The sequence below is a fragment of the Ochotona curzoniae genome, unplaced genomic scaffold (genome assembly GCF_017591425.1).
Source record: "Ochotona curzoniae isolate NIBS_2020 unplaced genomic scaffold, NIBS_Ocur_1.0 contig_43, whole genome shotgun sequence".
NCBI classification, from domain to species: domain Eukaryota; kingdom Metazoa; phylum Chordata; class Mammalia; order Lagomorpha; family Ochotonidae; genus Ochotona; species Ochotona curzoniae.
In genome coordinates, this window is record NW_024466218.1 from 3,150,970 (window position 1) to 3,174,767 (window position 23,798).

At 36.3% G+C, this 23,798-nt stretch overlaps 1 protein-coding gene across 2 annotated transcripts in view; it reads right to left on the reverse strand.

The window, feature by feature from the left end:
- DSG1 (desmoglein 1) overlaps positions 1–18,192 on the reverse strand; it is a 30,121-nt gene extending 11,929 nt beyond the window's left edge. For both annotated transcript variants that reach the window (XM_040984686.1, XM_040984685.1), the window contains exons 1-8: positions 18,145–18,192; positions 9,375–9,410; positions 8,915–9,046; positions 6,268–6,423; positions 4,309–4,453; positions 1,799–1,965; positions 1,415–1,549; positions 951–1,136 (exon numbers count right to left, since the gene is read on the reverse strand). In XM_040984686.1, the coding sequence (XP_040840620.1) occupies positions 951–1,136; positions 1,415–1,549; positions 1,799–1,965; positions 4,309–4,453; positions 6,268–6,423; positions 8,915–9,046; positions 9,375–9,410; positions 18,145–18,192 (1,005 nt within the window). The remainder of the gene's footprint in view (positions 1–950; positions 1,137–1,414; positions 1,550–1,798; positions 1,966–4,308; positions 4,454–6,267; positions 6,424–8,914; positions 9,047–9,374; positions 9,411–18,144) is intronic.
- Positions 18,193–23,798: the final 5,606 nt, after the last annotated feature.

Here is a 23,798-nt window from a genome sequence, read left to right on the forward strand (position 1 = left end):
TGCACTCCTAGTAAGTTGTTGTCATCAGTCACGGTGACATGGGAATCTAATAGTTCTCTACTTAATAGTAACCTGATTTTAATTTTAAAAACACATGGGAATAACAACTTTTAAGTTAAATGATGAATATTTTTGATTCATAATAATTGACCTACCATATTGATATGAACACATCATTGGATCCTATGTTAAATATGCTTTTAAGTATTCTTAAAACATTAACCTTAAGGATCAAGCATACTTGCTTTAAAGCATAAAATAAGGTTCTTGCTAAAGTGCTTTCAATTTGTATATTTTTCATCTGTTTGGAAGTACTGTATTAATGAAAAAGAGTTTCAAGTTAAAATTCAGTATCCTTTTTTATGAAATGATATAAGCAGTGCTGTATGTCATATAAAAATACAAAATAATATTGGTTCATTTTTGATTCAAGTTTATGAAATTTTAATATTTTTATCTTATTTATTTTTAGTTATTTTTTATTTGCCATATTCCTAAAACATTAAAAGCATCCTGACTATCAATAATCATGCCCATTTATGGGATATGCCATGACAATTTAATGCAAGCACATAATGTGTTCTGATCAAATAATAAGGAGCAGGACTGGCATTGTGATGCAGTGTGTTATGTTGCCATTTGCAATGTGTTAGGATGCTGATTTATGTGCTGAATGGCTCTCTTTTGATTCAGTTCTGTGCTAATACAGCAGGGAAAGTTACAAAATGGTCCCCTGGCTTTGGGGCTCTGTCACCTTGGAGGAGGCCCAGCTCAAGTTCAGCCTGGAGCAGTCCTGGCCATTGTAGCCACTCGGGGAATGAACTATTGGGTAGAAGATCTATTTCTGTTGTTTCTTCCTCTCTGTGTTACTCTGCTTTCCAAATAAATAAGATACAGTAAAGAAAAAATGAAAAACAACAAGAAAAACATTTAGGAAAAGTATGTCCTACCTTAATAACTTTTAGAGTTCCCACATTTGTTCTTTCATTCATTTCTATGTCAAACCAATTTCCTTCATTTCCAGAGATAAAGAAAATGACTGCCACCCAATTAGCTGTGTACTCTTCATCCAAATCAATTACTCTAATCTGCAGCAAATCTGAATATAGAGCATTTTCTTCAATCTTGATAGCATACTGAAACAAGAAATAAAAAACCTTTAACACAAACTGTAAAAGGAAGAAATAACTGGGTGTACGCAAGCATGTTCACAAATGTTTATTGCTTAATACATACATATGTTTATAGTCTCACTTTTCATTGATTTTTTTCTATAACAATCCAACATAAGAAAAAGCTATAGATTTTGATTTCATGGTACTACATGTAACATGTGCAGGACTGGATAGAGTTGTTCACATGCATTTTAGGATGTAATGAATTTGCAGTCATGACTGTTAGCACAAACACTTACCGAAGACTGTTCCATGTAGGGGATGTTGTCATTGACGTCCAGGATTTTAATGCTGCACTCAGTCTCCGCTGACATGCCGTCTGCCCCGCCGTCTCTGTCGGAACCTCTCACAGTAAGAGAATACTGGCTGTATTGCTAAAGACAGAAGAAACACGACCATTGGCATAGAAAGTTTTTACTATCTTATGCAAAATTCTTTGGAAATGTTGGTTCAACCTCCATATAAATGTAAGAGAGAAGAGTAACAGAACATTGGAGGAGGGCGAGAGATGGAGGGAGAGAAGAAGGGAGGGAAGTACGGTTATTATCATTCTCTCTTAGGTACTTTTGCTTTTAGAATCAATTCCTTCAAGACTTAAAATCTATTTAAAGAAAAAGAATTACCTCTCTGTCTAGAAAATTATTCATTGTTCGAATTTCTCCCGTGTATCTGTTGATGATAAACATTGGTGAATCAGAAGGTTGCTGACTTATGATCTTGAAGGCTATTTTTGAATTCAAATTGTTTGGTTCATCAGCATCAGTAGCATTGAGTCTCATCACCAAGGTATCTAGAAATCCAAGACAACTGATTGAAAAGGGACCATTTCCATTTTAATGACAGTATAGCATATCACTTTCCTAGAAACATGCTAGAATTAGCTGGTCCGTGTAATGTGCGTTTTATTAATGTCCCTTTCTCTTTTTCTACTTGCCAATCTCTTAGCTAGTTTGCATATTTTTCATAATAAAAGTATGTTATTGTGGTTTTATGTCTTATTACAGTATAATTCCTTCTTTTATAAACTTTTAAGATTATTATACTGAAGTACAATGACATAAAGGCCATCGTGTGTGTGTGTGTGTGTGTGTGTGTGTGTGTGTGTATGTGTGTGTAGGCATATCATAATTTCTTCACCCAGTCATGAGTAGATGGACATTTGGGCTGATTATGTACCTTAACCATTGTGAGTTGAGCTACTGTAAACATGGGGTATAGATATACTAATTTATTTTTCTTTCATCTACTGATTTCATTTGAGTAAATTCACAGGAGTGAAATTGCTAGGTCATGTGGTAGAACCATTTTTAGATTTCTGAGGAATCTTCATACTATTTTCCATAACTGTTTACTGGTTTACGTACTAATCAACATTGTTCTGGGGTACTTTGTTGCCACATCTTCAGTAGCATTTGATATTTTTTGACTTTTGGATGATAGCTGTGGCTTTTATTGGCTAATGAACTCAAGTATTTTTTTTTTATCTGTTGGTCAGTTGCATTTCATTCTTTGAGAAGCACCTGTCTATTCTCTTAGCCAACTTTAAAACTAGTTTGCTTGTTTTGTTGCGCTTGTGTTTCTTCTGCTTATCACTGGGCAATTTTTTCTAACGATGTTTTTAAATGTTTAAAGTATAGTTAATTTAATGAGTAAAAATACAAGGAGTTTTGAAATGTGTAAAAAACAACTGCTTGATGGTTAAAATTACAAACAAGTAAAGTTTGTCTTCAAAGTAGGAATTGTTTCTTCTGCTTTAATATATGAAAGGCAATCTTTAGTGGTGGGCTAGGCTGTTAATGTACTATCCTCCCCAGTGGCCAAGTATTTGGCAGATGTTGTCGATTAGAACAAGCCGGTAGACAGCTGCATTTTAAGAGTGTCAAAGTCTCTGCTGAAAGAGACTTTCGATTTATAGATTTTCTGGAGTCCTTATGCTGGCACCATTTGGGACAACTGATTTTAAATATTCCTACTAACCCAAACAGACTTGGATGTATATTGATTTAAAATACATAAAATCAAGGATGAGTAAAAACCAAGCAAACCCTAAAAAGTTTGCCTTCAATACCTTCTGTTTTTGCATCCCCAAATTTAACCAAACTGTGGTTTAGGTTGAAATTGTGTGCCGCACATGTACCTGTGTAGTCTTTATTCTCTAAACAATACAGTACAGTAGCTACTTGTACAGCATTTACACTGTATTAGATCTTAGAAGTCATATAGAGATGATCTAAAAATTGTAGGCAAACACTGAGCCATTTTATATAAGGAATTTGAGCATCCAGTCTCTGATATTTTCTGGAGGTGTTGGGACCAATGTCCTGTGAATGTCAAGGAGTGACTATATTAAGTCATATATAAGGGGAAAATATTGTTTGTTTTGCAAAAGCTTTTGACCACAAAAATACATTGTATGGAAGTGATATCTGTGGCTGAGTTACTTGAAAATAGTTTTTTAAAAAAAAAATGGGTAGCGGCAGAAGAAGGTGAGATTGTTCAGCAGTCAGGCTGGGAATAAATCCTCACCGAGTGCCCCGTCCCCTCTGTGTAAACCACTCTGGGAATAGATTGTTGGGAATCTTGCGTAGTAGTAGAATGTGAACTGCATCAGAAAAATCTCGTTATTGTTTGGAGTTGGTTCTTGTGTATGACAGACTGAAGCTGCTCTCAGAGCTGAAGAGAAAGCTTCTGGGGCCAGCTTTGTGTAAGTTTATGTTCCATGTAAGTTTATGTCCTGGGTGTTTTGCTTTCCCATCCAGCTCCCTGCTAATGGCCTGGGAAAGGAATCAGAAAATGGCCCAAGTATCTGGACCTTTGCCACCTGTGTGGGAGACCCATCTCAAGCGCCTGGCTCCTGGCTCCAGCCTGGCCCAGAGCTGGCTGCTATGGTTATCTGGGCAGTGAACCAGGACATAGAAGATCGCCCTCTCTGTCTCTTCCTCTCTCTCACATTCTGTACTCTTTCATAATCTAGAAGCTTTTTATTTTTTTTAATGAGAGGGGAAGCATTTCTGTTTTACATACTGTTCTGTAAGTTGTCTTCACATTCATCATGTTTATAGACTGACATTATCTGACCTGTAATTTCCTGATTCTTTGGAAATCTATTTGCTAAAATAGATTGGTTACTTACTTGCATTAGAATTTTCTTCTACTTGTCCTATAAATGTAGTCATTGAAAACACTGGAGGGTTGTCATTTATATCCAAAACTCTTACTCTGAGCTCAAGAGGCCGCTCCAAATCCTGACCTTGTGAATTTAGAGCCCGGCAATAGATCTAGGAGAGAAAAGGGGCATAATCAGATGTTGAAACACATTTCAAGGTCTTACTTTTCTAGACCATGTGGGAAATGAAAAGAAAGACATTGTTATTTATTGCTACAAAAAAAAATATTCCTATAATCAGTAAGGGATGGAAAACACAAATACTTTAAGAAAACACAAATACTTTAAGAAATGGTAACATAAGTTGCAAAGAGGGAAAAGACAAAAGATACGATTTTGTAGGAGGATATCATGATTGGAGGGGGTCTCAAGATGGAATTTCAAGAAGCAGGGGTGGAAGTTTGTAAAGTGTATCAAAGAGGTTATGAAAACAAAATTTGGAAGTATAATCAGGAACTGATGGGAGGGTTTGAAAATGGGGTAAAGGACTGTCCCTTGGGAGTGAAAAAGAAGTGCAGCATTCTTGACTGGATAGCTGCTATATGGATTTTCTGTTATTGTTGTTTATATTTGAATTGAATGCAACTGCATCTATTTTTTTGGATGTAGTATGTTTTATGTATTGGGTTATACCGGGAGACCTTTTGTTTGAGAGCAGAGATGCCTAATAGTGTGAAACAGTTAAATATGCCTTGACAATATGATACTAGATTTTCCACCTTTGTCTATGCCCCCAGTGCCGTGATACACTTAAAAGGCAGAATGTTAAACATGCAACTGTTTCTAAAGGACTATACTACTGTAGTAATGATATTGGGGGGGGGGCAATGGTGGAAGGAGAAAATAAGGAGGGAGAAAGAGAAAGGGGGAATCCCTGTCCCTACACACTGTATCATCGAAAATAATTAAAATGCATGATAAAAATGTATTAGGCTAACTTGTTGATTTAGATAGTTTGTGGGCAAACACTATGGAAGACAAGGCAACAATAAAGAAATGGAATTGAAGGTAAATGAATTAAGGTAGGCCCAGGAACACATGTAAGCAGTGAGTGAAAGCAGTGAGTGTAGATTATTATTTGAAGGTATTTTAAGCTAAAGATGGAGGGATTTTTTTTTTTTTTTTGCTGGAAGATGTTGCAAGATCAAAGAAGGGCTTTTTAGAATTTTCATCTTAGTTATCAAGAGAGACAGATGAAAATGGAGATAGAAATAGTGTAAGCAAAAAGAGAAACACTAAGTTGATAAAACCATTGAAAATAATGGAAATGGTTCAGAGTAACCTGCTGTGTGTGTGTGTGTCTGTAGGGGCAGGGAGACTGAAAATTGATTTTCCATTTGGATTTAGTAAGAAACATTCTGAGCTAAGGACAATTAATTCTGGAAATTTGTAATGGATAGTCCAAGCCTTTTAAATATTTTTGAAGCCAAGTCCATCTGCTTAAAATGAAATGAGCTTGAGAGTTGAAAGGGAGAGAATTGTTGAGCCCTGAGATGACTCTTGTGGATAATGGAGTGAGATTCAGTTAAGAATGAATTAATCTCCAAAATATATTCAGAGCTCAGATGAACTTAAGCAACATGATTGCTTAACTCTAGAATTGTTTTATTGGTACCAAATTTAAAAAGAAATAATTTCAATGCAGTTAAAATGCAATCAGAATTAGATACCTATTTTTTCTAAAAATATCCAAGTTTCTATGGAGGAGAGATTAGAGGCTTGAAGTTTTGCTAAGACACAAAAGTAAAATATTCTTTTCTCTACTAATTTTCTCCTTGTTTCTATTCAGTTATGGCTGTTTGTATATTAAGAGACATTAAAAATGCCTAGTATTGAGACCTGTGAAGTCAAACCAAAGCTTTTCCAAGTTTCAGACCTTCAAGAATAGTTTAGACCTGGAAATAAACAGACATTAAGCTTACTTACAATGAAGAAAGGAGTGACTTCTCGATCAACTATGGATGTTATGTTAATTTCACCGGTTTTTTGATTAATAATGAAGATTCCGTAAGGTGGCTGATCAATTCCTACTCCAGAGATGCGGTATGTTACTTGCTGGTTTGCAGCACAGTCCGAGTGAATCTGTAGGAAAAACATAATTGCAGATGTCACAGGGAGAAGATACAGTGTCCTGTGGTTGATGCATGATGGCTGTCTTTCTTGAGAACTGTTAAATGTGCTGTAGCTATTGCAACTTGTCATGTGTTAAAATGGAAAATTATTTACCTAGATAAGAATAATAATTATAGTATTTCTTTTTAATAAAGAATTATTTTTATTGGAAAGTTAGATATACAGAGAGGAAGAGACAGATAGGAAGATCTTCCATCTGTTGATTTACTCCCCAAGTGACTGCAACAGCCAGAGCTGTGCCTATCCAAAGCCAGGAGCCTGGAACCCTTCTGGATCTGCCATGCAGGTGCAGAGTCCTTGACTGCTTTCCCAGGCCATAAGCAGGGAGCTGGATGGGAAGCAGGGCTGCTGGGATTAGAGCCAGTGCCCAAATGGGTTCTAGACGCTTGCAAAGTGAGGACTATAACCCCTAGGCTACCGTTCTGGGCCCAATTATAGTATTTCAAATGTAATTGTATGACACTGTAGTGTTTTCAATGGTAATAAATGATGTATCAAGCATATATTTCTGTTTCTACCAAAGGAAAAATATCACCCTCAGAAATCTAAGTCTGTGTAGTCATCATCCCTTCATTCACCATTTATAATTTCATTTTTTATGATTTGCAAATTCTGTGCTAACATTGGGTCCAGAGTAAAAAGTACCTTGTCTTCATGTGGAATTTACTAATGTTGATAAACTACAACTTTGATATTTAGATTCAAGAATTTCCAAAGATATTTTTATCAGAAAGTGTGCATGAAATTGTACAGATAACAAGAGTGCTCTCAGTGTAGAAACTATTAATTAAAAACAGGGAGATGCATTAGCAGAAAATGGAAGGAGACCATGCAAATAAATGGCTTATAGCAACCACAGCCATCTCTTTGAAGTAACATACTGCTCACTGCAAGCAAATCCATGTGTGTCTATGTGGATTTGTGGTTGTCTCTGTGTGTACTTGTGTAAATAAATCTCTGTGTGGAGGTATGTTGCTGAGTGTACGTTTCTGCAAAAAGAATGATAATGGAAAAGGAACACAAAAGAGATACAGTGTGAGCTTCATGACCAAGTACAAAGCAAGGATTCTATTTTAACAGCTTTCAGGCAGAAGGAGCAGTGGGTTAAGGAGATCCTCTGAATCTTCTGAATGTCAAGGTCATTATTTAAATCACTGGACTCTTTGTTTAAGGCAGAGTTCTAAGAACCACATGATGGCATGCATTGATCCCACCAAGGAGATGAATGAATGCCAAAGGGTTCAGTTCCTGCTACTTTGAAAAAATTGCATTTATTAATTTATTTGTATTTGAAAGGCAAAAAAGATGCTGAGTGACCTCTAGTGTACTGGTTCACTCCATAAATTCCTGCAACAACTAGGACATGGCCACATTGAAGATAGAAACCTAAAACTCGATTTGGTTCTCCCATGTAGGTGGCAGGTACCCAAGTGCTTGGGCACCAACTTAAGTACTTCAGCTAACCATTGCTAACTCCTAGGATGTGCATAAACGAGAACCTGCAATTGCAATTGAAACTGGGATTTGAATCCAGGTGCTTCAAAAAAAGGGGTGGATGCTCCAAGTAGCATTTTAACCAGTGCATGAAACATTGGCTTTAAATGTCTCAGTTTAACTTTTTAGGAGCTCCAGTTTTCATAGTCTAGGTTACTGTATAAGCATCATGTCCTATTTGATATCATAAATCCTGGTGATATATGGTCAGATCTACTTAAGAGAGTTTCTTTTGAAACATTAATTGCAGCATTTCTCTTTTCTTCTCATACAAAAGTTAAAAAAAAATCATGGATTTCTGATATACAGTATGTTTTAAAAAGATTCATGTTTATTTATTTCAAAGTCAGCATAACAAAGAGAAAAAGAGAGACAGAGAGTGAGAGAGATCTTTCTGCTGGTTCATTCCCTAGCAGCGGCCAGTACTGAGCCAGTCTGAAACTTCTGACTTCTTCTGGATCCCCACATAGATGCAGGGGCCCAGACACGTGGGCCATCCTCTGCTTGTTTTCCCTGGCCATTAGCAGGGATCTGGATCAAAAGTGGAGTAGCCAAGACACAAAATGATGCTCATAATGGTTGCTGATGTCTCAGGCAGCAGCTTAACTGTCTAAACCACAACAACGTCCAAATACAGTTTTCAGAGCATAATGATGGTTCCCATCCCAGCATACCTTCTTCCTTCTCCCTCTTCCTTCTTTTACATTTTTACAATGACATACTTTTAATTTACTTTGGAATCACAAGCTTAACCCTCCACCCAATAGTAATAAGTGCAAAAACCCCTGTTTGTCAAAAGTATAGATTAGATTTATATATAAAAATTAATCAAATCTTGATGTGTCAGTTTGCTCATATCCAGCATTTTCTTTTTGTACTCTGTATTTTGGTTAACACAGTTCAGGAAGTGTAGTTCTTACTTTATGTTCTGCGTTGGCATACTCACTTTGGCAATTGGGTTTCTCTTTGAGTTGTCCTCGCCTTCTCGACAGGCTGCTGCGAACTTGATCCACTCTCGCTTCTGCCTTCTGATTGAATGCCACTTGACAGTGCCATTTTGAGTGTTGTAATCTCTCACCTTGAGTAGGAAGGACAAAGTGTCTATTCACTTTTTCTTGAGGATTTTATATCTTTTAAAATTTATATATTTAAAACAGAGAGAGAGAGTGAAAGAGAGGAAGAGACACAGAGGCCCTCTAACCACTCATTTACTAGTCCCCAGGTGACAACAGCGGCCGAGGTGGGGTAATTATAATGTCAGAAAGAAATGATGCTTTATCAGGAAAGCTGACATTTTATTCACCTATTAATTTTAACATTATGCTAACTTTACATAAATATGTGATTCCCCCCAAATTATTTTGTTTATTTTTAGATCAGGAAAAAATGGATTTGTTATGCATTACCTGTATTCGAAATTCACAATTAACTTCCACTATCACCTGTAAAAATAAAATGGCACAAGTTAATTTTAAATAGAATTATTGAAAATTCGTATTTTTCAATAAAAAAATCAATCATGTGAATTGCTATTTTCTGAAGAGATCAAGTAGATCTGAATTGCTTCTGAGATATGATGATTTTTCCTATTTCATTTTACTCATCTTCTGTATGTTTCTTTTTAAACATTTATTTATTTATTTATTTTATTTGAAAGGCAGATTTACAGAGAAAAAGAAAGAGAGAGAAAGATCTTCCATCCACTGGTTCATTCCCATAATGGTCAAAATGACCAGAGCTGAGCAGATCTGAAGCCAGGAACTAGGAGTCAGGAGCTTCTTCTGGGTCTCTTACACAAGCACCATGCCACAGGCAGGGAGCTGGAATGGACATGGAGCAATCGGGACACAAACTTGTGCCCATGTGGTATATTGGTGCTTGTAGGGAGGGGATTAACTTCGTAAGCCATGGCATCAGCTTTATTTCTTTTAATTTTTAATCTTTTTTTCATTCTTGGTTTAATCAGATATTGTGAATCAGAACCAAATGGGGTGAATATTGGAAACTGAAGGTAGTTGTAAAACTTATGTCTGAAAAATTGCAGATTCTATGATGCGATTACGTGGTTTTCAACTACAAATTGAAATGCAATTGACTAAATGTGCCAGGATCTGACTAACTACAGATGGAAACAGAACCAAGTGAGGAAAGGAGACGAAGCACAAAAACATGCAGAGAGCTTCAGATTATGTAGCACTTCATGTTTCAACACGAGATGGAAAGTTTTTCAGTAGTCTTGAAATTGTTAGGATGATATTCTTTACCTCCTTTGAAAAGGAGTATAAAATTCTAATTAAAATGATTTCCTTTATATAAAACTTGAGTTCATATTAGATGTGTTATTGTTAACATAAAATAAAAAATTATATAAATCCATCCTGATTTAGAAGCAACAACAAAAAAATGATGGAGGGACAAATGGTTGGCTGCAATACTCTATTAGTCTCTCGGGCCAGTCAAGCAGAATCTAGTTTGTTTCAGCCCTGACCTTGGCCGTCACCAGTGATGTGTAGTGGAAAAAAACTAAAAAATGAAACAGATATTTAGAATTTTTTTTTAAAAACACGGGAATTTCTGAAAACACACTTATAGATTGAATTACATATCCGCATTCATTTGTTCAAGGTATTATAAAATGTTTATGTTAAGAAACAAAGTGTGGATTTGAAGCTTAATTTGCATGTATAAAGTTTTAAATGGCACATAGAATACGTTGGAGAGGATGTACATCCTTGGTTTTCTTCCACTCTAAATAGAGCTGTTCAGTTTCTAATTGATTGTTTTTCAGAAATGCAATACATGGAAACTACTTCCCCAAGTTAACTTCACTTGCATCACATATATAATGAAAGATTAAATGGCAATTTGAAGATTCTCATTATAGTAATATAAAAAATAAAGTTTATATATTTCACCCTTAAAGAAAACAAAATTTCAATTGATACATGTTTTAAAAAATGGTCATTCTTGGTCATCCAAAGAAACATATTTATGGTTAATGCATGAAAACGGAATGTATTAAAATCATTTATTCAGGATATAAAATTAATCATGATTATTGCTGTGAAAATTCACTAAATGACACCACGCAATATGTTGAGAAAACTCTATACATTTTTTCATCACAATAGATACATCTGACCACTAATATTATTAACTCCATCTCACGAGAGTAGAGGGAGGAAATTGAAGCTTGGCTATTAATATATGATTAAGTTCAATCTAATGCAATTATAAAGCCTAAATTTGTGCTTGCGCTGTGAGTTCTATGAGAAAGTATAGGAGAGTCTGCTGAAAAAAATCAATAATTAAAATGTGCTGCAGGGTATTGAACCTTGGTATTTTCTCTGGTTTTAATCTAAGCTCATATTATCCTTGAGGTTAATAATGTTATATTAAAAACAACAGTAAAGCAAGAAAAAAATAATTAAAATGGTTCAAATGTTTAGGAAATAGAAGTGAATTGTTACTTAGGGAATCCGTCTCCGATGCAACACTGACATGGTCTGCATGTGAAGGCACACTTGCCTCCTGTGGAAATATGAGTACTTTTCCCTTTTACTTGTGGCGTTGGGCTGGGGAATGTGGGGAAACCTTATTTGTCTGCTTGGAAGTTATTCCTCGTGTATGCATCTATTATCTCCTGCTGCACTTCCCTTAGCCCCGTGGACTGCCAGTGCCTGCTGTTTGTTTTGGATAATGATGCTGATGACTAAGAAGACACTCCAGCTTTATGAAGCTGGGTCATTCTTTTTCCCATGAGAGGCAACTTAGGCAGGAGCCCAGGTAGGTTTCAGCATAGTGTCAGACTCTCAATTTGGATGAGTAATTACAAAACTGCCAAGTCTGCTTAAACATGTGGTGGGTTGATCTAAGCTTATTTTCTTTTGTCAGGAGCCTAGAGTAAGCCCTGAAACAAAGTTGCTCTTAGACTGTCAAAGGCAAACTAATGGACCAGTAAAGGGTTTGGGTAAATGAGAAAATTTTGAATGTGTTCTCTAAATCTCCTGGAGAACAGGAGTCGATTAAATGATTGGCAGACACTTTTCTAGTTCTCAAATCAAATTCCTATATGCACTAGGAAAATATTGAGGCATTTTGAGAATGAGAAATATAAAATTGTGGGTTTAGAGGATCTCTCTGACAATCTTTGGAAGAAGTAGTGAGAAGACACAGCAATCACAGACCATGAACACCTGAGAATCTTCTGGGCTAAATAAGGTTACAGGAAGGAGGTGCTAATCGGAGGAGCTAGAGAAGAGACAGTGGGAAAGATTGAGAGATAGACAGTGCAGGGAATTGGAACAGGCAGGATGAGAGAGTCAAGAGAGGAAGAAATCTCCGGCAAGAGCAGCTTAAAATGTGGGATTAGCAGTACGGCAGAAGTAGATTTTAGCATGTTAGAACACATTGCTTCAGATGCCAGAAAAAAAATGCCCTGGTAAAAATGCTTAGCAATTTGAAATATGCAACAGGCATTCTGAACAGCCTGGATGCATAGATTTGAGATGTGAGATTTGTTCAGACAGATTAGTCCAAATCATGGGAGAAGCTGAGGTTGCTAAAGTAGAGGGTATAGCCAGTGGCTAAGGATGAAACCAGGGGAATTCATGTGTTTATATAACTGGGAACAAGGACAATGGGGATAAGAAATCAAGAAAGCAGCAGACAACTAGCCAAAAAAAAAAAAAGAAAAGAAAAGAAAAAAACGAAAAGAAAATATAACTCATTTTAATGGATGTCAAAAGAAAGGAGAGATTGAGTTGGATGGAAATACAAGAGCGTCAGAAGGTACTAAGAAATTTGAGCACAGTAAACCATGAAGAGCCCTGGATTTTCAGTCACTTGTAATAGAACTGTTTTAAGTAAATGAAACAAGTGCTTGTATGACAGAATGCTATTAGCAATTACGATGGAGGGAGGTAGGACATAAGTTGGCCACATCAAAAAAGATGGGATAGAACCAGCTGTACTACTCAGGGACATCTTCTGGGGAGGGAAGATTCTTGATATGTGAGAAAGAACAGAGACAGAGATTTTTATCTAAAACAGGTTCATAAATCAGATGCTGGGGTTGGGGTTGTGGTGTGATGGTAAGAGCTACCTCCTGTGAAAACACCATCCTGTCAGGCTCTGTTTGATGTCCTGGCTGCTCCACTTCCAACCCAGATCCATGCTAATGTGTCAAGTGTTTGGCCTCTACCAACTGCATGGTAGACCTGGGTGAAACTCCTGTTTCCTGGCTTTGGCCTGGAATGGCCTTAGCCACTGGGGCCTTCTGCGCATGAACCTCTGAATAGAATATCTCTTTATCTCTCCAACTCTGACCTTCAAATGAATAAATAAATCTTTTAGAAAAAAAGAAACCAGATGCTTAAGAGGGATGTTGTAATGGAGAGAACAGAAGGGCTTGACAGAAAACCAAAAGGATTTAGAAGACAGAAGATAAAAGACAAGAGAAAGTTAGAGATAAAAATCAACCAATTAGGAAAAGGAAGTTGAAGCACTTATCCTGAATGACCAAGAGCTTGTCCCTAGAAAACAGTGAGGTTGTTTTCCAACTATTAGAGGAATACTTTGAGTATAGCAATGAATGGAGTCCATGGTATGGGAGCTGTGAGTGAGATTCACAGAGGTGAACATAGGTTATCAAGGTGAGTACGTCTGGTATGTCTGAGCTCCTAGTTCAATGGCCATGGGCATCTGAGCAAGTTACTCAGCCAGTCTGTGCTTGAGTTTGTTCCTCTGTGTGTGAGACTAAAGCCTTTTCCAACTCCAAAGCAGTGGATAACTCACCTACAGTGCATCCTCAGTAAGTCTTCCTTTTGTCTTTGTTTTAGAACCCCATATATCATTTTCATTAAGACATCAGGATATGAACTTACATGACGATTTTAATAATTTGCTAACTACATCTACTTTTAGCGCCTTTTTTAAAGATGAAAGTCATGCTTACACTTGTTAACATATAACAATTTGAAGGTAGCAAATAATTTTAATAAGGAAAACCTCATTCATTTAACAAGCATGATGTGACTTCCACAGTTGTTTGAAAGTTTTCTTGGGTATTAAGTTCTAATATATTAATTGCTATGCATATTATAGAATGCTCTGGACTCCAGCTAAGTTATAGTAAATTGCTTCTCTGAAAAATCATTTCTTTTCTGTTCTGCTCTAACAAAGGGTGTCAGTTTGGGGGTTGTTTCCCTTGGTATATATTGAATGTGTATTATGTGGATCCAAGCTGAATTAAGAATTTAACAGGCCAAAACTCTAAAAGTAATATGAAAGTTAGCTAAAATGTGAAATAGACTCAATATGACTACTTGCATATTTAATATTTTGATGATAATTTGGAGTGTATAGGAGAAAAGAAATGCAAATTTTCTTGAATATCTCTTCTGGCTTTTCTGTTTTGCATGATTAACCTATTGAGTAACCTTGCATTGGTACAGAGAGCTATGAGGAATACTGAAGTGAGTCAGACATAGAACTTGCCTTCAGATAACTTACAATCAAGGAGTTTCATTAGCAATGGGCAGTCATTAATTTCTGGAAATATAATTTCTCAATGGGCAACTGGACTTGACTCTACTGAGCCAATTAAGAGCCTGGATCAGCAGCCAATGACTTTAAAACAATTTGACCTGCCTAAATCCACTAAACAAAACCACATGCCAAGCATAACCAGTGAGGGTGGCATGACCCAGCGCTCTGCCAGGGTGTTTCCTCAGTTGAGGGAGTGCAATAATGGAGCTGCATTGTCAAGCAGAACAGGCTTCCTGATCACACCTTAAGAAATGCCTGTGAGGACACAGGGGTCCTTAGCAACAGTGTCTGCCACAAACGTTGAATGGAAAGAGTGATCAGAAATGAACAGCTCTGGGTATAGACAAGAATGTCATTTTTCTAAATTTCTAAGACTTATTAATCAGGCAAATATTACGCCATAGTGCTAAGCCCTCAGATTCATCAAGACCGCATTTACCAATATTGTAGTTTTTCTTGTTACACGCAATAGGGTGGGCAAAATGTTTGCATTTTGTGTCAACTCAAGCCACAGAGTGATAATAAATTGTGCTCTCTGTTTCTAAAAGGTGAAAGAAGATTTGACTCTGAATCTGCAATGAGCCAACAAAGCTTTTATAAGCACCGTATTAGTGAAAACTATTATACTTACCCTGAATAGGTGAACCGGAATACTGCCTCCATTTATTTTTAAAAAATATTTTACTGAAATACTAAAAATCTGTAATCCATATCATTGTAATATATGCACAAGGAAACAAAAAAAATCCTTCTCATTGGCTTATCTTATCTAAATCTATACTAGATTGTTAGTCTTTTTCTTGTTTTAGGTCACAGTGAAAATAGTCATGGGAACCTAAGATGCCTGGTTCAAGTAAGTTTATGAAATAGGCAATGAGAGGTATTTTGGTTTCTGTGCATTTTAATCTGCTTCTGAGAAGTACTCTGAAAACTTTTACCTAGTGTTCTAAGGAGGTAGATTATTAGATAGTTTATTTTTTCTTTTAATGAAATACTAAACTATAGAAAGAGGAGACGTTAATTTGATGAATTGAAGAAACCATCATCTGTAGTAACATAAGCAGTGTTTTCTCTGTTCTATGAGCTTGAGCTGCAGTAAAAGATGCCTTTACTAAAAAAGACATCTCCATATTGGAATTGATTAATGCACTAATTGGATTTGGAAAAGTTGCTAGTAATTTGTATAAGTCATTGGAACTATAGAAATTGTGTTTCCCATCCCCCACTCCCTGTCCCCGCATTATCCACGCTGCACTGCTCACCATTTTAACCTCATCCACACGAATTTCTAATGTTTGTTACAGAGATAATATAGTTTCTCTGTCCTATAGAAAATACATTCTAAGTCCATTTCATACACCGGTTTCATGGGAGCAAAAAACAAAAGAAAAGCTCAGAGTCACTAAAGTGTATTTGGCTTGCAGATACATAGCTGGTATAAACTATTGTCTAAACTTTATTGACTATTGATCACTTTAAAGAACTATATCTCCACTTACTTCTCCCTAATCTAGCTAACTTATTTGAGTAAGGTGTAAAATTTCTACGTATCTGGAACAGATCACAATATGATTATACACAACTGCTGACTTTCAAATTGATTCTTATTAAAAGCACTGCTGGTTTAAATATCGTAGGTGTCTTCATATTTGCCCAAATATACTTCCTGGGCTTTTACTGATCAATTTAAAGCAGAGAATATAATGTTTTATATAATTTTTGATAATGGTAAACATTCACAGTGGACTAAGAGAAGGGAAATTAGAACAGTTGTATATAGTATTTGCTGTGTTTAGGAAATAAAAATTTAAGGTCAAAGCTAGATTAGATAACTCCAATGCACAATTACCGCAATTATCTGGTAAAATTGGTAGTAAAAACAAGTTACAATCTTCTCAAACCATACAAAGTACATTTTAGAAAGAGTTTGTCAATGTGAAGATGAAACAGTTAAATTTATGATCATATAAGTCCTTTGAGGAAATAATTTTTATAATGCATGAGAAACCTGTTAGTGATCCTAAAGTAAAATATGACTAACTAATCCTTCCCCCAAAACCTCCTGGCAAACAAAAATCTGTTTCAAAAAATAAAGTAAAAAATATCCAGGAATTTCTTTTTAAAAAGAGAAAGTTCAATGAAGTAATATGATTTTGATAAAATGATACATTTTATGGAAGGATGACTAATTAAGTTACTGTTTCATAGAACTTTATAGGGTATAGTTAATTAGAAGTAATCACATAAATCAAGAAGGAAAGCATGTTTCAGAGACTCAATGACAGTGCACAGACATCTGACACAATTTTAATCAACTGGGCCTATAAGATGCCCTAATGGATTAAATGTGTCAAAATGCAAATAAAAGTGATTTTTTGATTATATTCAAACTATCTCACATTCAAATAATACACCAGGTCATTGATCCTTGCTTTATCGGAAATCAAGATCTCAACTGACTACACAAATTCCGTAAAAAGTACATGAAAAAGCACTGATGTTTGAAGCATACTTGGAACTAAATGTAACAACTTATGAATGTTCACCAGTGACAAAATTCATTGGTTATGGCCTCTCTTTGTTGAATTCAAACTAACCAGCATACCTCAAATTAAGATCTGACTTGTTATTACACAAGCCCAACATTCCAGTTCAAAAATTAAGCATGTAGAAACAAATACAAGTCATAACACTACATTCTGCCAAGGTGGAGGGTGATTTACCTGCTACCTGCTTGTCTGAACTGCATTAACCTGTGAGAGAGACTTTGATTTTAAAATATTTGCCAAAAGTGAAGTTGACAGAAATGGACAGATCTTGATGCTGCATTCTTTAAAAGAGAAAACTAATGCCATATAGAGGAAAGAGAATGAGAAAGTATTTTATTACATTCTTCTGGCCATCAAATAATCAACTTTTATGTCACCATTATTACTGACTTTCCCGTAGTAAGGACAAGTATAGTGATAATTATACGTACTCATTAATTATAGTCATTCTTTCACTTACTGTGTCATTTAAAAATCTTCTATACCTCCATTTCCTTTTTTTTCTTTGAAATTAAAAATATAATTTTAGGCAGAAATCGTTGTTTTGCAGTATGGGCTTCTGATCAGACGATGGATCCTAGCCACATACGGAACCCATGACATTCATTGACTCAGGAGTCCAATCACAAACTACTAATATTTTTACTTATATGGATCCTGATGTTATATTTCAAAACTATGATGAGTCTACCAACAATGACACCAAAATAACTGGGAAAACGTTTAGGCTAAAAATCAGGACATTATCTGTAATATTTCCTTTTGAAAGCGAATTTGAACAACAAGATATTACTGAGCAGTGATATGGATTTCCTGAATCCAGGGTTTCCCCAGAATGACTTAGCAATGACTTCAGTGTCACAGATGTGAGATGATGAGTTGACACCAATACACTATATGACTTAGAGTATTGAATTAAAGAAAGAACCGCTTTAAAAGATCTAGCTCATAGATCATCTTGTCGTTAACAAACTTTTAATAGGTTTTGATCGGAAATATTACTAAACAACACTCTAAAAAGCACTGCCTTGTTTACACTGAGAATGATTGTGAAGGATTTTTAGGGGAATCCACTCACCAGAAAGATAAACAGCACTGCCGCTGTTAGGAGGGAGCGCCAGTTCATTGCTGCCGGGTTCTCTTACATCCAAGACCAAGGGAGTGTTGTTTGTTCTTCTCTGTTCCTTTTCTTTTCCCTGCTCAGCGTCTGATTAAAATAATTTCTCAGTAGATGTTCTTACATGCAGGCTTTGAGGTGTTTCTGCCTTCCTCTGGGAGAAGGAGTGAAGGTACGTATAACCAGTTGCGATCCCCACCCTAAAAACTTGGGCTGGTCTCACTGAAAGGCTTGACAAGATCATCATTGCTCCCAGGTAAAAGCGCAGGGACACACCCTTCTTCCAGCTGAAAGGCAGCACTGCATGTGGCAGGGAGGGATTCAGTGGCAGGCACTTAAAAGGAACACAATTTGGGAGGGTTAACAAAGGGGTGAAAGCTTCTGTTATTTCTAGATTCTGTGGCTTTCCCTCATGTTAAAAGCGCAGGGACACACAGGTTGCAAATATTACAGAAATGTTCATAACTAAACCCTCAGGTCACAAGAGAAAATTATAAATTTGTTTTCAGTAGATATTGGGAATTTGGCTATTTTTTAAGCTGTTAAGAGACTAAACGTTTGCTAATGTGGAGAGTACAAAGCTGCATTTTGACAACATTAATTCAAAGAAGGTGAAACTGGGATACTTACAATTATTAGGTCTTCTGCCTAAATCACTTATCTTTGGGTGAGCTGCCTAATCCAGGGAGCCTTCATTTTCTTTCTAAATGAATATTTTTCTCTTCTATTATCTTTCTCTTGTTAAGATTTCAAATGCAGTAAAACAAAATTGAAAATATCTCCAAGCTAGATTAAAAGTAAACAATGAAAACTCCCAATTAAAATCCTGTTGATAATTTAAAAAAATAAGGTTCCGTGCCTGAAATACTCATGTAGCCACAGAAAAGCTGCTCTTCAGGTGAGGTGGGTTAAAAGGCAATGAAGGTTGCCAAACAAGAGCCACGAATTTGTAGAGTGAGCCAATTAGAACATGGGAAGATGCTGAAGAAATGGCTGCCCACACATGCAAATGGGAACATGAACACGGTCTTGAGGTTTGTGCAAACAGTGACCCTCACAAGGAACTGTTTCAACATGTTCTCTTCACTTGTCCATTGTGAGTGGAAGGAAGCCTATGGCTGTTGCATACCTTCGGAATTTGAAACGACAGTCTAGAGCAAGAGACCTAAGTGATAAGAGTTCACTATTGGTCTAAAGGATGCTAAGAATATCCCCCAATGGAAGAATATCTCTGAGGGTCAGAGTCTGCAAAATGCCATAATATTTGCTACATCTGTGTAGCAGAGTTCACTTGACCATGGCATTTAATTTCATCCCTTTCACCATGCAACATAAAGGGTAGAAGATAACTACTTCACTAACTTGCATTAAATAGGAATTCTCATGATAAGAATTGGCTGAGGAGAATAGACTTGAGCAAAGTAGATGGGCAGGCCAAATTTTTCACTAGTCAAGTAAAGCAGAATGATTACTGGCCTGTGACTTAGTCTGAGAAACCTGTTGGTAGGAGGATGGCATGACCATAATGGGCAGCAAAGATGAGAAGGCCTACTTATGAAGCATTCTGGTAGTAAGTGAACATACTGTCCACCTTGAATTTTGGGCACAATGCTTGGGTGTGCCTCAACCCAACCCTAGATCCACCCTAACTCATACCCTGTTCTAACAATCTCAGCTAAATCAGAGGATCCATGAAATAGCGCCTTTTATGGAGGGGAGGTGTGACTGAACCCCAGTGTTGCAGAGCACTGCTGTCTGACCCTCCTGGCGGCTGGTGACCTTAAGCATAATGGGATAGGAAGATCATAAATTCCTGTCCCTCATCTTCTGCTTCTCTCTTTGTATTTTTCTCTTTCTTACTCATATTAATGCCCTTAGAGCAGTGGTGTTCAGTGGCTGGCACTATTATCTGCTGGGTCAAGCCCCAGACTTGCAGTGCTGGCACCTCTCACAGGCAGCGTTTCAAGCCCGGTTGCTTCCTTCTGACCCAGCTCCTTATGAACATGCCTGGGACAGCAGCAAGACAACTCAAGTGCCTGAGATCCTGCACCCACATGTGAGACCTGAAACAAGCTTCTGGCTCCTGGCTTGGATCTGCCCAGTTCCAGCTGTTGTACTCATTAGGGGAGCGAAACATTTCTGTTTCTTCTTCTTTTCTGGTAAAACTGGTTTTCCAGTCAATGAAGCTAGAAAAGAAGGAAAGAGGAAGGAAGGAAGGAAGGAGGAAGGAAGAAAGGAAGGAAGAAGGAAGGAAGGAAGAAGGAAGGAAGGAAAGAAGGAAAGAAGGAAGGAAGGAAGGAAGGGAGGGAGGGAGGGAGGAAGGAAGGAAGAAGGAAGGAAGGAAGGAAGGAAGGAAGGAAGGAAGGAAGGAAGGAAGGAAGGAAGGAAGACACTTAATGGAGATTCTGCAATGCAGGCATTGTTCTCTGTTTCTTTCTGTCCAGTGTGGTGGCTGCTTACCTGTGTGAGTGTTGAGCATTTTCATTATGACTGAAAATAGAATTTTTACTTTTTAAAAAACAATTTACTTTTTTATTATTATCATTTTATGATATAGTTCCACAGGCCCTGGAATGTTCTTTATCCCCTCCCCAATTACTTTTATTTGGTTGAGGTTAATTGAAACTTACTAACACACATTGACAGTGCAGAGGAATTAAAAATAATTGCTTTTATTATATTCTTGTTCCAAGCCTAACCTACTACTATGTTTATAAAACTCGATTCCTTTTAATTAAATATAACCTATGTCTTTTCTTATCTTGGGGAAATCTACCTCTGCTTCAGATTCCAGTTATCACTTTCAATTCCCTTTTTTTTATGTCAATCCTATTATCTGTTGATCTAATAGTCTCTTTTCCTGAGTGCTTGATTGTTTTACCTAATGCCAGTGAGTCAAGATATTTTAAAACATAGGCAACATAAAGCCCATTAATTTTAATATTCAATTTTTTCCTCAGTTTTTTTTCTAGGTGCTTTAGCAGTAATATAACCTTTTTGTTTTGTTGTGTTTTATTTACAGTAATGTAACCTTGTATCACAGTTCTGCACGACCATGTTGTGTCAGTTGCTTCTGCAGTGGTGTCAATGCACCCAATTTCTGCTCTGAACATTAGTTAGTGTGTGTATTTTCTTATGCATATCAATAGTACTCATTTCATGAGAATTTTATGAAATTTGGGGTAATTTTCCTGTCTGGAATTTCCCTACTGAGCTGACCACGTTTTCCATATAAATCAAAATTCTTGGGAGATAATTTTTCTTTCCTGATGATATAATCTTAAAGTCTGCATTTCTATATTTGTTCTCAGTTTGAATCCTGAAAAAAAAAAAACAGAATAATCAACATTTTTGGACTAAAGTGAAAGATTTTTAGTGACTTAGAATTTCTTAATCCTAATTATAGTAGCCATTTGGTTCATATTTTTTTAGCTTACACCAATATCATGGATTCATATATTTCAGAGAAATCCTTCAAAGCATGTTTTTGTGTTATTTTAAGTTTCTCCAATAAGCCCTATAAATTACTGTAAATAAGTGAAACATAAAAATAATTCTAAAAAATGATAAACTGAAACAAACAAGTTAAGGATAACATGAACAGATCATTCTGTAATCACTTCTAGGTTAATTTTTTTTAACAGTGATTGTATCCCAGGCTTATTTACAGATTTAAAATCAGAATATTTCTTGATGCGTCAACATCACATGGAGAAATGTCTAGGATGTGAGGGCTGTTGCGTTACATTAAAAGATGTTTAATATATAATGATCAAATGCAACTTTAAGGTTTTTACTTATTTGAAAGACAGAGTGACAGAGAAAGAGAGAGATGGACAGTCAGATGGATCTTTGCAGGCTCACTCCCTAAATATCCACCTCAGTAGGGACTTGACCAGCTGAAACCAGAAGCCAGGAACTCTGTGGTCTGCTACCTGTGGGAATGCAGGTGCTTTTGAGCCATGGTGGCTACCTCAAATGTGTGTTACCAGGAATCCCCTATCTGGGATTCAACTAGGCATTCAAAAATGGGATGAAGAGGTCTCAAGTGAGGCTTGACCCATGGGAGCGCAATTTCCACTTCTCAAAAGCAATGCGTAATTGTAATGTGAAGTCTGGTTTGAGCCAAAAACAGCTTTAAAAGTAATTTTGAATATATTGGGGAAATCTCAATAGGAGCTGTTTGGAAATTGTTATAAACTTGATTAGGCTTTGTAGTATCATGTCTTCATCTTTACAGATAATGTGATCCTTTACAGAGGGATAAAATCCCACCATGATGAGAATTCTCTTTCTGATGCTACAACAATAAGACAAAGTAAACATGGCAAAATGTTAACTATTAAATATCAACGATAGCATATTTAGAATGTTCTGGTTTTCTTTCTGCTTGTTTGATAATCTTCATAATAAAAGCCAAAATAATGGATTAGATATTAGAAATTGTGAACATGAGCCAAACTATGAACATTGCCTGCTCTTGTTTGTAATTGGAACAGAGCCGAATTCACCTGTGTGGCTGCTTCCGCTGTATTCCAGTGGCGCTAAGAGGCTAGGATCTGAAGAGCTTAAATAACTACTTTGCAGGCTTCTAGCAGGAAAAGTTGGCCAACACTTACACTTGACAAATAGATTACAGATTGTAATACAAAATATGACTCATTACTAAATGAGTTGACTTGAGGAGAATTTACAAGATTAAATTCAGAAAATTATGAACAGAAATTAGGTTGATTGAAAGTATCAATAAAATTCATTAATCACTGAGGGGAATATATCTTTAGGATAAAATATTGATTTTGGTTTCTATGTTCAGAAAGACTTGGGTGTGTTGATCACAGTCATTCACAGCCTGACTCTTCCTCCTTTCTTTAAAATCAAACATAAATAAAACCCTAGTTTAATTTTCTCTAGTAATTCTATCAAGACAGTTCTAGGACACTGTATTTTTATAAACTTTCTGTGTAAAAGCTTTGTATGATTTTTATGATTATGAGTAAGTCCAAGATTATGAGTAGGGGGAACCAGTAAGTGATTTTGAGAACTTCGGATTCTATCTAAATATTTCAGTATTTTTATGAGAAGAAAATAAGACTGGCAAAGCAGATTAAACTTTAATTTCTTGTGCATTAAAATCAAATAGTGATATTTCTTTCAAACCCAGTGACCAAACCAGTCACCCAGCTGCTTTTGGTAATCCATGAGAGAAGAATTTTCTTTACATTTTCAAATTTATGCCTCAGCATTCATAATGTTTCTTTAGAAGATAAAAGTAACATTTCAATTGAGCATCACTACAAGTTCATTACTCTGTGGGCACCAGAGTATTCACAATCATTTTGAGCATGATCTTAAGGAAGTTATATCATAGCTGTCAAGTATACTGTAACAAAAATATTGGTACTCCCTTCTAGAATACTGTCCTGTTTGCACACTGATATACATTAGCTATTGCCACATGCAGGGTTTCAATTGCACATTTAAGTTCCATTCATCCTTTCTCATAATGAATTGTCATCAGCTCATATTTAGGAGTTTTTCCTTTGGCCTAATATGTGCCCTCTGTAGGAGAAACTGGGGTGACAAAGATGGTTGTAACATGGCCCTAACCTACA